The sequence below is a fragment of the Rousettus aegyptiacus genome, unplaced genomic scaffold, assembly GCF_014176215.1.
Source record: "Rousettus aegyptiacus isolate mRouAeg1 unplaced genomic scaffold, mRouAeg1.p scaffold_m13_p_1, whole genome shotgun sequence".
In the NCBI taxonomy this organism is placed as follows: domain Eukaryota; kingdom Metazoa; phylum Chordata; class Mammalia; order Chiroptera; family Pteropodidae; genus Rousettus; species Rousettus aegyptiacus.
In genome coordinates this window covers 90,447,315-90,460,302 of record NW_023416284.1, presented here as the reverse complement: position 1 = coordinate 90,460,302, position 12,988 = coordinate 90,447,315, and the positions used below count along the sequence as shown (strand labels likewise).

General features: G+C 44.3%; 1 protein-coding gene across 2 annotated transcripts; it reads left to right on the top strand.

The window, feature by feature from the left end:
* Positions 1-9,195: 9,195 nt before the first annotated feature.
* Positions 9,196-11,790, top strand: ZBTB12 (zinc finger and BTB domain containing 12). Of its 2 annotated transcripts, none has more exons than XM_016121557.2 (2): positions 9,196-9,491; positions 10,006-11,698. In XM_016121557.2, exon 2 carries the CDS (start codon positions 10,033-10,035, stop codon positions 11,410-11,412), a length of 1,380 nt encoding a protein of 459 aa, XP_015977043.1. In that variant the 5' UTR covers positions 9,196-9,491; positions 10,006-10,032; the 3' UTR covers positions 11,413-11,698. The 2 variants fall into 2 exon arrangements, with proteins under 2 accessions (XP_015977043.1, XP_015977042.1); XM_016121556.2 differs by lacking the exon at positions 9,196-9,491 and adding an exon at positions 9,633-9,719 and having other exon boundaries at positions 10,006-11,790.
* Positions 11,791-12,988: the final 1,198 nt, after the last annotated feature.

Below are 12,988 nucleotides of genomic sequence, written 5' to 3'. Positions count from 1 at the left end.
CTCTCCCCCACTTCTTGCTACCTATAGAAAAGGCTACCCTGCATATCCCAGGTAAGAGGGTGGTGACTATGGCTCATGTACTCAGGAGTCAGCTAGAAAAGGGCAAGGGGAGAGATAACCTCTGGCTGTAACCCCCCTGGCTACCTCTACCCTCACCACTTCCTCATCTGGACTTAGCTTTGGTGGGAAGGGGGACCTAACTGTCCCTCCTCTGCCCTTTCATTCACAATTCTTACCTAAGAGATCACAAATCAATAATATAAATGAAAAGAAAAATTTATAGCCAGTACCACAGAAATACAAAGAATCATTAAAGAATACTATGAGCAATTATATGCTGATGAATTAAACATAGTATTGGAAGTCCTAGCTACAGCAATCAGAAAAGAAAAAGAAATAAAAGGCATCCAAATCATAAAGGGAGAAGTGAAACTCTCATTATTTGCAGATGACATGATATTATGCATAGAATATCCTAAAGATTCAACCAAAAAACTATTAGAATAAATAAATTTAGTGAAGTTGCAGGATAGACAATCAATATACAGAAACCTGTTGTGTTTCTATACACTAATAATGACTAATCAGGAGAAGTTAAGAAAACAATCCCATTTACAATTGCATCAAAAAGCATAAAATACCTAAGAATAAATTTAATCAAAGAGGTGAAAGACCTGTGCTATGAAAACTATAAGACATTGAAGAAAGAAATTGAAGAAGATATGAATAAATAGAAGGCTATACCATGCTCATGGATTAGAAGGATTGATATTGTTAAAATATCCTTACAGATTTAATGCAATCTCTGTTAAAATACCAATGGCATTCTTCTCAGAACTAGAACTAATTCTAAAATATATATAAAACTACAAAACACCCTACATATCCAAAAAATCTTAAGAAAGAACAAAATGGATAAAGAAGTGATACATATATACAATGGAATATTACTCAACCATAAAAAGAATGAGATTTTGCCATTTGAGACTACATGAATGGACCTAGAGAGTATTATGCTAAGTGAAATAAGTCAGACAGAGAAAGACAAATTCCATATAATTTAATTTATATGTGGAATCTAAAAAACAAAATAAGCAAACAATCAAAACAAACTCATAGATGCAGAAAACAAACTGATAGTTGCCAGATAAGAGGAGGATTAGGGAGCTGGATGAAAAAGGTGAAGAGATTAATAAGTACAAATTGATAATCACAAAATAGTCACAGGAATGTAAAGTATAACATAGAGAATATAGACAATAACATTGTAATAACTATGTATACTGCCAGGTGGTTACTAGACTTATTGAGGGGATCACTTCATAAGTTATATAAATGCCTAACCACAATGCTGCATACCAGAAACTAATTTAATATTGAATGTCGACTGTAATTGAAAAATAAAAAATAAATAAATAAAGGAATCTCCATGGTAACCACAAAGAAAATAGCTATAGAATATTCACAAAGGAAATGAGAAAAGAATTTAAATGTTCACTGCAACAAAATCAACTAAACACATACACAATGTGATATATGTGTGTGTGTATACATATACATACACATATATATGTATATATATATGTGTGTATGTGTGTCGTGTGTGTGTGTGTGCACCTTGCATACCCTACTGCTAAATTGTACACCTGAAACTTACTGGATTTCGTTAACCAATGTCATTGCAATAAAAGTAAACAAATAAATAATTGATCAACTAGACACAAAAGAAAACAGTAATGCAGGAAATGAGAGACAAAGAAAAGCTATAAGGCATAGAGAAAGGAGATAGTAAAATGACAGAAGTAATTACTTCAAATGTAAATGGATTAAACTCTCCAATCAAAAGAGAAATTGGCAGAATGAATAAAAGCACATGACTGAATTATACCCTGCCTACAAGAGACTCAGTTTAGATCAAAACATACTAATAGAGTGAAAGTGAAAGGATGGGAAAAGATATTCCATGCGAATGGTAACCAAAAGAGAGCAGAGGTGGCTACACTAATATCAGACAAAATAGACTTTAAATCAAAAAAGTTAATGAAAGGCAAAGAAGGACATTATATACTAATACAAGATTCAATACAGCAAGAAGATATAACAATTATAAACATTTACACACCTAATAGCAAATATATGAAGCAAAAACTTAAAAATTGAAGATAGAAATAGTTCTACAATAATAGTTGGGGACTTCAATACCCCATTCTCAATAATGGATAAAACAATCAGACAAAAATTAAGAAAATAGAGAATTTAAATGACACAATAACCCAACTAAGTCTAATAGACATGCCGCCCAACAACAACAACATACAAATTCTTCTCAAGGACACATAAGACATTTCCAGGATATGTTAAAACACAAATTACCTCTTAGTAGATATAAAAAGATTGACATCATACAAAGTATCTTCTCCAACCACAACAGGATGAGGTTAAATTAACAGAAGTAAAACTGAAAAAGTCATAAATTTGTGGCAATTAAATGACATATTCTGAATCAACTAATGGATCAAAAAAGAAATCATAAAGGAAATTAGAAAATATTTAAAGATGAATGAAAAAGAAAATAGAACATATCAAAACTCATAGGACGCAGTGAAAGCAATGCTAAGAGGGAAATTTATGACTACGAGCACTTACATTAAAAAAAAAAAAAAGTTCTCAAATCCAACTCTACAACTCAAAGAACTAGAAAAAGAAGAACAAACTAAACCCAAAACTAACAGAAGGAAGGAAATAATAAAGATCACAGCAGAGATCAACAAAATAGAAGACTAGAAGAACAATAGAGAAAATCAATGACACCAAAAGTTGGTTCTTTGAAAAGATCAACAAAATTGACAAACCTTTAGCTAAATGGGCTAAGAAAAAAAGACAGAAGACTCAAATTACTAGAATCAGAAATGAAAGTTGGAACTCCCAATTTTACAAAAATAAAAAAGATTACGAGAGAGTACCATGAGCAAATATATGCCAACAAATTGGACAACTTTTGATCAATCAACCAGCACTATCTTTTTTAAAATTGAGATATAACACTCATAAAATGAACAAAGCTTATGTGTATAGCTCATTGCCTTTTTACATAGGTCATCATCCAAGCAACTACTACCCAGATCAAGATATGAAACATTCCCTACCCCTAAAAGGCTCTCTCGTGCCCATCCCAGTCATTTTCCACCTACCCCCAATTTAATTTTAAAATGTAATTGCATTATACTTTTTTTATATAAAAGCTCCAATCTTTCACTTCTTTTAAAATATTTCTCTTCCGCTTTTCAACTTCTCCCAAATAAAACGTCTCTTTTGAACTACAAATGTATAAAATGTTTACTTAATCTCTTAATTAGAATTTTATTTCCATTTTTAAAATATATGAAATAACAAATCAAAGGACCTAGCTTCTACAAATGATTGTCATGAAAAGATGGAAGACGAATTGTTATAGATGAAATGAATTGAGTCATATTGACCAAATGCAACGTGTGGACTTGCTTAGAGCCCAATTCTAACAAAGCAATTGTAATAGGATATTTCTGTGACAATCAAGAAAATCTGAGCATAGACCACAGTGTAGATGATATATATTATGAATTGTAGTTAATGTTTTGTTAGGTGTGGCCATGGTATTGTAATATTGTTTTAAATTCTTTTGATATTAGGTACACGAATAGCAGTATTTACAGATGAACCAATATGTCTGGGGAAGGTCAGATGAAGGAAGGTGGCAAACTATTGAAAATTGTTGAAGCTGGGTGATCTGTACATGAGAGTTCTGTATACTATTCTCTCTATTTTTGAGTATGTTTGAAATCTCCTATAATAAAATTTTTTAAAAAATAAAACATTTCAACCCCCTTTGACCATTAAGTGATTAAGATAAAACAAGCAAATAAAGAGATAAGACAAGATACCAAGACTCTAGCACACAATAAACACTGTCAAAAATATCCAATGAATGAATGATAAAGCTCAGGGTACGAAAGTATTGAATTATCTTACCGGTTACATCAACTGCTGAAATTATTAAATGGGCCATTTATACATTAGTCTTTTGTGAGTTTTATTAGCATGAGTCAGTACTTTGGAGCCCAGTCGTAGCATTATTTTTTAAACCTCATTTTTCAGTTCATAAAGCCAAGATTAGACATTTTGAAATACGACCACATAAAGTAAAGCCACTCTGTCAGAGCCACCTGTTATCTTTCCCCAGATGGCATGCTACTTCTTATAAACTACTGCAAAACCTACCTCATAGATTTGCTGTACTAAATGAAGTAAGGCACATAAATAAACATTAGCACAGCTACTGACAAGAAACAGTAATTCAATAAACATTAGGCCCTGCAGCAGCCACTTCCAGTGCCTACATTTCTTTTGTCCACCTCTGATTTTGGCTATAGCTAAGATAGATGGTGATTTGGGCACTCAGATTCACCTTCTGCTAAATCATCCCACCTTGGGCCTTCTCCAGTACCTCGGTGCCTAATGGGCAAGTGCAAGTGGGAAAGGCAGGAGAACTAACACCCAGAGTCAATCTGCAATCAGTCAGGGTATGGATTGGTGGATAGATGCTCCTGCCCCTATACTGCAGGTGGACAATTTCTGGAGACATTTTGTTCCTCTCTTCAAAAGGTTCTGCTAGAATTGAACACCCATTGCACATAGTGGTAACATTGCTATTTCTTAAGCTGACTTTTCCTCCTTAGATTTCACACTTCCTATCACCTCACTTCTGCTTTCTTTAATCACCTAAATTAATTGCCTAAACCTATATCTGAGGCTCTGCTTTCACACAGTCAAATTAAGTCAATCCCTGGACTGTAACATTAACACAGAGAATTATAATCCATTGATTTACTAGTCTTTCCTCATTCCTGGAGCACAAATTTCTCAAGGGCAGAGCCCTTGAGACATGTTTGGGATCTCCCAGTGTCTAATGAGAGAGAGATATGTAAGCTCTCAGCATAGCACCGAGCTGTGGTAGTCATTGAGGCTGTTCCTTAATTTTCCCATTTTCTGCCTTCTAGGCACGTGGTAGAATTGGATTTTCTGCCCTCTTGAAGGTAAGCATAGCCACATGGCTTGTCTTCACCAGTGAAATGTGAGAATAAGCCATGCATCTTGTTGCTCCCAAGAAGTGCTTGATTGCTGGTGCAATATGGGACACTGCAGAACCTTCTTTTGATGGAGCCTCCTTGAACCTGAATCCCTAGTAACTCTGGCTATCAGAGCCCCCTACATCACTCCCACTGACCAACAGATAGCACTAGTGAGAAATAAAACTGTTGGGTTCAGCTACTGAGATTGCAGGGTTGTTTGTTACTGCAACACTACTCAGGCTTTCCAACTGATACAAGCTGAGATAGAGTGCATATAAAGTTCACGAGGACACAAAGAGGGGTATCAAGTCTCTCCAGAGGTTCAGAAAAGCTTCACAGAGGAAGTGGAAGTAAGACTTTGGAGGTGAGAGTGTTCAACTACATGATAAGGAAGAGAGAGGGCAGTCCAGACAAAGAGATCCTTGAAACAAACAAAGGCTTGGAGTCTGAACCCCAGAGTACATTACTGGTACTGCAAGTAGTTCTGAAAGTTTGAGAGTGGAAGAGGGAAGGAAAGGCCATCACAGTTAGAAGAGACCATGGAGGAGAGTATGCCTTACTCAGGAGCCAGAGTTGGTGACTTGTAAGACAATTAGTTATTTTAGATAAGGAGGCAATATGATTTCTTCTGCATTTCAAAAATACCATTCTGGAAGTTGAATTGGAGGAACTGGAAGACCATTTAGGGTACATTTATAGTCCTGGGAAGAGACCAGGGGCTCAGAGCAAGCAGAAAAGTAGGGAAGTTGCAGCCAGGACAAATATTGAAAAGCAGACTCCAGAGGTCCCTCTGAGAGCTCCCCTGGGCTCTCCCAACATCCAGGCATGCCTTTATCTCACCACTTACCCCAGGGTATTGTGATCACTCGTTTATTAACTATGGGCTTCTTGAGGGTAAAAAAAAAAAAAAGTGTATTTGTTTGTTTGTTTTTTGCAAATTAATTTTTTACTTTATTATTCAATTTAAAAGGCAGTGAAATAAAAGAGGTTTTAGCTTCCTGGAAAATGAACCTGACACGAGAAGCGAAATGTGTCCAATAAATAGCTATGGGTTGTTAGCTTCTAAAGAGATAAGTTTCTTTGTTAAGAGTTATATTTGACAAGAGAATTTTCTGTATTAAAATTATTGTTTACATTTAAATAAATTTCTCAGTTCTGTTTCAAAAAATTTTAATTGTGCTAAAATAAACATAACAGAATTTACTATTTTAACTATTTTTAGTGTGCAGTTCAGTGGTATTAAATACATTCATAATGTGCAATTATCACCACCATCCATCTTCAGAACTCTTTCATCTTGTAAAACTGAAACTCTATAGCCATTAAACAACTCCTCATTCCTCCCCTCCCACCAGGGCCCACCCCCCCACCACCGCCCCAGCAACCACCGTTTTACTTTCTGTCCCTTTGCTTTTAACTACTTTAAGTAACTCATATAAGTAGAATCATGCAGCATTTGTCCTTTTGTGTCTGGCTTATATCCCTGGAACTCAGGAGAGTGGACAAAGTTGGAAGGAAGCTGTGGAGAAAAGAAGGACTCTTCCAGATATGCAAAGCAGCACACAGAGCCAGCCGAAGTGATGCCTCCTGAGTGGTATCTTGGCTGGACATGGTAGGAAGGGGGAAGGGGAAGAAGGGATGGAGGGAAGGAAGAGGGTTTGACAGAAAGGGAGATTGAGATGTGAATTAGGTCATTTGTATGGACACTGGCAGGACTGAGGAGGAAGCCCTGAGCCAGGTACCGAGGCCTAGAAGTCAGTTGCTCATGGCAACAAGGAGAGGCAGGGAATAGCAGAGCAGGACTCTCAGGCTGGGAGAGAAGAGTATTTGGCGTGAAGTAGAAGAGTCCTGTTCCTGGGACTGACAAGGAGCTAGGAGAATCCACCATCATTTCCCCAGACCTAGTGCTGAACAGGGTTGAGGAGGGTGTGGAGGACTTAGAGAGAGAAAGTAGTGGGCTTCAGGGAGAACTAAATTTCCTCTAAGGTAGGAAGGGAAGGGAGGAGTATGTCAGGAGGCTGAGTCCGTGAGGTGGTTCCAAAGAGCTGGGGAGAGTAAGTTACGAAGAAGGAGGAAGCGCCAGCATCAAGGAATGGTCAGAAATTGGAGTACATTTCCAGAGATGGATGGGAGTTTAGGAAAGATGATTTTGCAAATGTATGGCAGTGGTGTGGGCCCTTTGTTTTCATATGGTTTCTTTTCTCAAGCTGTGAGTGCCCTGAACGGGCGGTCAAAAGAGAAAGGGAGAGAAGTTGGAGATTTTGTTGTAATAAAGGCAACTTCTATCAGCCTATGGATTAAAAAGTTCAGACTGACTTCCCTCCTTCTTCCCTACTGGTGGCTCAGGGAATACAGTTATTGTAGTCTGGGCTAAGCACAATTGCAAAAGTAAACCGACTGCCAAAAACACTTAGACTGCTTCAGAGAAGTGTCTAAGCTTTCCTATTGTTTGTTATTTTTCAAGCCACTGCAGACCTCCATCAATACCCAAGAGTGATGCTCTGAGCTGATCCTTGATCACTTCTCACAGACATACACACAAAAATACACACATCCTTTTCAGAATGAGCTTTTATGGACTTGTCAGGCTGGAAAAGACTTCAGAGGACAATCCCTCCACTTCACTGAACACTGAAACCTCTGGGGCCTTGAAGACTTCAAACCTGGATTAGAACCTAGACTTTCTGTCTCCTAGTCATTCTTTGCATCCCTAGTCGGATCTTATCTCTCAAGCCCACTAAGAATCCTGAATTTACCTGTGAATTTGACACTACATTACAGCATTAGTTCTGCCACCCAAGGCCAGGAGGGCCCCTCATCTCACAGTGGCAGAAGTTGGGGACTGCAAGCCAAGAAGGTATGTGGGAAAACAGTTCTACAACATCTCCCCACCAGACTGTATAGGGAAACACAGCCTCTTGCACAATTGTTTCCATATAAAACTGTAACTGGACGGGCTGATCACTTGACTCTGAATTCCACCTACCACCAAGGACCACCTAAAGACTCTCTGATTCAGAGAATTAAGTAATTGCCCAAAGAATCAACGCACTACCTAGACACTACCCCCACCTTTCAAAGGCCATCCCTTGAGTTCAGGAATTCAGTTTGTCAGGAACATACTTTTCTAAGGGTAGATGCTGGCTGAGCTGAAAAGGAGTGACTTCAACTGTCATTTATTGCATGACTTTCATTTGCAAAACAAAATCCACAATACAATTCCTGCAATCAAGATGTTTACTTGGGGAAATCAAATTGTGAACATTATATAATAAGCAGTTTTATCAAAGTCGATGTGTAAGAAAAACTGTTGTTTTCTGGAGGATGTGGTCAATCAAATTGGCAGGAAACAGTGGCTTCTTCACCCGGATTTGGATGGCTGAGGAAGTGTGGGTATGAGAAGTACAAGGAATGGGGTTGGGGGAACTATAGTCTTCACAGTGTTAATAAATGCTGGTGTTGAAGCTGTGGAAGCTGCAGTTTAGTTTGGTAGTGACACACAGAAGGCAGAGGTGTAGAGTTGAGGTCAAGTTTCGTTCAGGGCGGTAGGAGTTAAAACATCCTTTAGGCCAGTAGGCCTGGGTAGTTACTAGCTTCAGCAGAATTGGGTAAGTCTGGAAGTGTGGCTGGAAAAACTGTGAATATACTCAACAAGGGAAGCACGCGTGGGCATAGCGACACACAACTCGGAGAGCCACGGGGCGGTCTGGGGCCCTGGGAGAACAGTGGCTGTAACTCGGCCCCACTCGGCACAGCTTGGACAGAGCGACACCATCCTGGGAGCAGGTGGCTGAGCTGAAAGCGGGAAGACAAGCCCGCGGGGAGCGCGGCGGGAGGGGACGCGCACACTGGGAGGCGCGGAATCGGTGGCGCGGCCCGCAGCCGGCAGCGGGGGCGGGCCCGGTCGAGGCGGCCTCTGCGCGGTACTTGGCACGCACGCGCAGACGGGCCGCGGAGCCCAGAGGCACAGAGGAGGGGGAACGAGAAAGGGGGGGGGGGCGGTCTAGAACGTATTTCCGCTCTGGCGGACAAATAATACCGGCCAAAGGGGAGGCCAGGCCATCCGGCCCTTTAACCGTGTGGGGGGTGTCTGGTGAAGAAAGGGGGGTCGGGAAAGGGGGACTCCTGCTCCTTTAATTCCCTCCCCTCTTCTTCCTCCCCGAGTTCTCGCCGCGGCAGCGGCGCGCGGGTCCTGGAACACACGGCACGAGCAGCCCCCGCCCCTCCCCCCCTAACGCCCACGCGGAGCCGGTCCCGAGCGCGCGCCCCGTGCACCCCCGCGCCTGCGCGCTGCCCAGGCCCTGCCCGAGTGTGGGGGCGCCGGCGGCCCCGGGGGGGGTGGGGGAAGTAGGGGGGGAAAAACAGCGCGCGGACCCGGGCCAGGTGAGAGGCGCGTGCACTCAAGGTTGTGGGGCTTGGGGGGGGGGGGCGTGCCACGGAGCTCTGACCGGCGGGGGCGGGGGGGCGTGCACTATGCGTGCGGGCGGCGGGAGGGGGACGTGAAAGGTGCGTGCAAACGTGCAACGGGGGGGTGGAGGAAGGAGGCAGCAAGTAAAGGGTGTGAGGTGAGAAGAGCCAGCATCCCGGGCACATCGGAGCCGAGAGCCCCAGGTGTCTGCTACCCCTTTCTCGGTGTTTCCGTGGGCGCGCGGGCTAACCCCATTCTCGCGGGCGGTTGGGCTAGGGGTATGGATGCCGCTGCCCCGCCCCCGGGAACCACGCCTCCCTCCCCGTGAGGGACAGCACCTCCCCCCGGGGCTAGGGAAACTGAGGACGAGTCCTGAAGACTGGGAGATGTGATTCTAGGGGACTGGGCAAGCATGGGGGCGAGGGGCCTGGAGCCTTGGCTTAGAAGAGCCAGAGACCTTTGTCTCTGACCGGTTTCCTTCCCAACCAGGGTTGCCCGCCCTACCCCCCCGCCACAATGGCCTCTGGGGTGGAAGTCCTGCGCTTCCAGCTGCCTGGCCACGAGGCCGCTACACTGCGGAACATGAACCAGCTCCGCGCAGAGGAGCGGTTCTGCGACGTGACCATTGTGGCCGACAGCCTCAAGTTCCGCGGCCACAAGGTCATCCTGGCTGCCTGCTCCCCTTTCCTGCGGGACCAGTTCCTGCTGAACCCCAGCTCTGAGCTGCAGGTCTCACTGATGCACAGTGCACGCATAGTAGCCGACCTGCTCCTCTCCTGTTACACGGGTGCCCTGGAATTCGCCGTCAGGGACATCGTTAACTACCTGACAGCCGCCTCCTACCTGCAGATGGAGCACGTGGTAGAGAAATGCCGGAACGCCCTCAGCCAGTTCATCGAGCCCAAAATAAGCCTCAAAGAGGATGGGGTCAGCGATCCCAGCCTTGTGAGCAGTGTCAGTGCCACCAAATCCCTCCTCCCTCCTGCCAGGACCCCAAAGCCAGCCCCCAAACCTCCACCCCCACCTCCTCTACCCCCTCCACTCCTGAGGCCTGTGAAGCTGGAGTTCCCGCTGGATGAAGACCTGGAGCTGAAGGCCGAGGAAGAGGATGAGGATGAGGACGAGGATGTATCTGACATCTGCATTGTCAAAGTGGAGTCGGCCCTGGAGGTGGCACACCGCCTGAAACCTCCTGGAGGCCTGGGAGGAGGTCTAGGCATTGGAGGCTCTGTGGGCAGCCACCTGGGGGAGCTGGCCCAGAGTAGTGTGCCCCCCAGCACTGTGGCCCCACCACAAGGTGTAGTGAAAGCCTGCTACAGCCTGTCTGAGGATGCAGAAGGGGAGGGCCTGCTGTTGATCCCTGGAGGCCGGGCCAGCGTTGGGGCCACCTCAGGCCTAGTGGAAGCAGCAGCAGTGGCCATGGCTGCCCGGGGGGCGGGGGGCAGTCTGGGGGCTGGGGGCAGCCGGGGCCCCCTGCCGGGGGGCTTCTCCAGTACAAACCCCCTTAAGAACATCAAGTGCACCAAGTGCCCGGAAGTGTTCCAAGGTGTAGAGAAGCTGGTCTTCCACATGCGGGCACAGCATTTCATCTTCATGTGCCCACGCTGCGGCAAGCAGTTCAACCACAGCAGCAACCTCAACCGCCACATGAATGTACACCGTGGCGTCAAGTCGCACTCTTGTGGCATCTGCGGCAAGTGCTTCACACAGAAGTCCACGCTGCACGACCACCTAAACCTTCACTCAGGAGCGAGGCCCTATCGGTGCTCCTACTGTGACGTGCGCTTCGCCCACAAGCCTGCCATTAGGCGGCACCTCAAGGAGCAGCACGGCAAAACCACGGCTGAGAATGTGCTGGAAGCTAGCGTGGCTGAGATCAACGTCCTCATCCGCTAGCGTTAGCGGGGCAGCCTCTGGGTCCCTGGGCTGGGTGGGAAGGGGACCCCTTGGCCCAGGAGGGAGTGGGAGTCAGGGTCAAGGACAAGCAGGTACTGTGGGGAGCCTGAGCAGACTCAGACATCCTGAGGGAAGGGCCCAAGATTCCTTGGAGAAGAGATGCTGCCTCTTCAGAAGAAAAGGATGGAAAGGAAGAGGGTACTTTGAGAAGGCCAAGAGTATATGGGGTCCCAGAGATTGTCTTTGCATAAAGGTGGAAGGAGGGAAAGAGTCCTACAGAATGAGGAAAAGACTGGAAAATGTTTAATTCCAGGCTAAGCCTTCCAAGGGAGAGGTCTGACATTTCCTGAGGTAGGGGTGGGTGGGTGGGAATTGGGAGGGAACTGGCAGGAGGCAGCATACATGCTCCTGTTTAGAATAGATCTTTGGGAGAGGGAAGGATTATTGAATCCCAGAAAACAAAGGGGGAACAGGTCTTGCATGCTGGAGGAATGGGACTATGAGTATATGGCTCAGAAATTCTAGGGAAAACAATAAGGTGGCAGGTAAGAGAACATGGGGGGTAAGCATCCTGGGTAGATACTGGGAAGTGGGGTATAATAGCAAGAACAAGAAGTAGTGGGGGTGGGGGTAGGGCACGTAGCTGAAAGGACACAAGAAGGGCTGATTTGGGGGGAGGGGGAGTAGAGACATACAGTATTTTTTAAAAAAAAAACAAACATATTTTTTAGGCTTTTCTGGAGTCCGGGGTTTTAGTTTTTCCGCTTTTGTTTTCCACAAAATAAAAAATAATAAAAAAAAAACTTTTAATTATACACCGTCTGGTAATTGTGTGTAAATAACTGACCCACCCTAGACAGTCTTATTTGCTGTATACCCGGATCACAGTTCATGCAGGTGCCGTGCCTGAAGGAGTCTTGACAGGAGAACCATGTGACAAGTGAGATCTTCTGGCCAGGGACCCTCCCAGTTCTGCAACCTCAATATCTGGTTGAGACTTCAAAACACAAGTGTTCTATGATTGTTTGGCAATGGTGTTAACACCTGACCACCTCCTCTATTTGAGGAGTTTGGTGTCAGGATTGTGCTATAGGTATTATGCCCACTGAAATTGTAAGCAGAAGCCTATGTCTGGACATTTTTGATCTGTGGAAAGGATCCATGGCCTCAGGAAAGCTAAAAAACACTATTTGGGTTAGGGTATGGGGAAAACTACAATTCCCAGAAAGCTCTGGACTAGTTCTTAACCACAGACTACAGTTCCCAGAAGGCTTTGAATTGGCCTCAGGTGCCCTATATCCCAACTGCCTGTGTCAGATACTGTTTGTGAAATCATGTTTTCTTAACTTTGACCAGAATGTAATTCCTAAAGGGATTGTACTCTAAACAGTGGTATCAAGGTTGTACATCGTGACCTAGTACCATTTATACTTTCGTTGCCGGCTGGGCCTGACTGAAGTGTTTGGCAAAAAAGGTTACTACAATGTCACCAAACAGTAATGACTCTTGGGCTACTGGGGGCTTATCTGGATCCCTAGTGCATGTGTGGTGGCGTAACATGTATGGTATTAACAGA

Excerpts from the sequence above, each read along its gene's own strand:
- ZBTB12 (XM_016121556.2), top strand. The coding sequence starts at position 10,033 with ATGGCCTCTGGGGTGGAAGTCCTGCGCTTCCAGCTGCCTGGCCACGAG.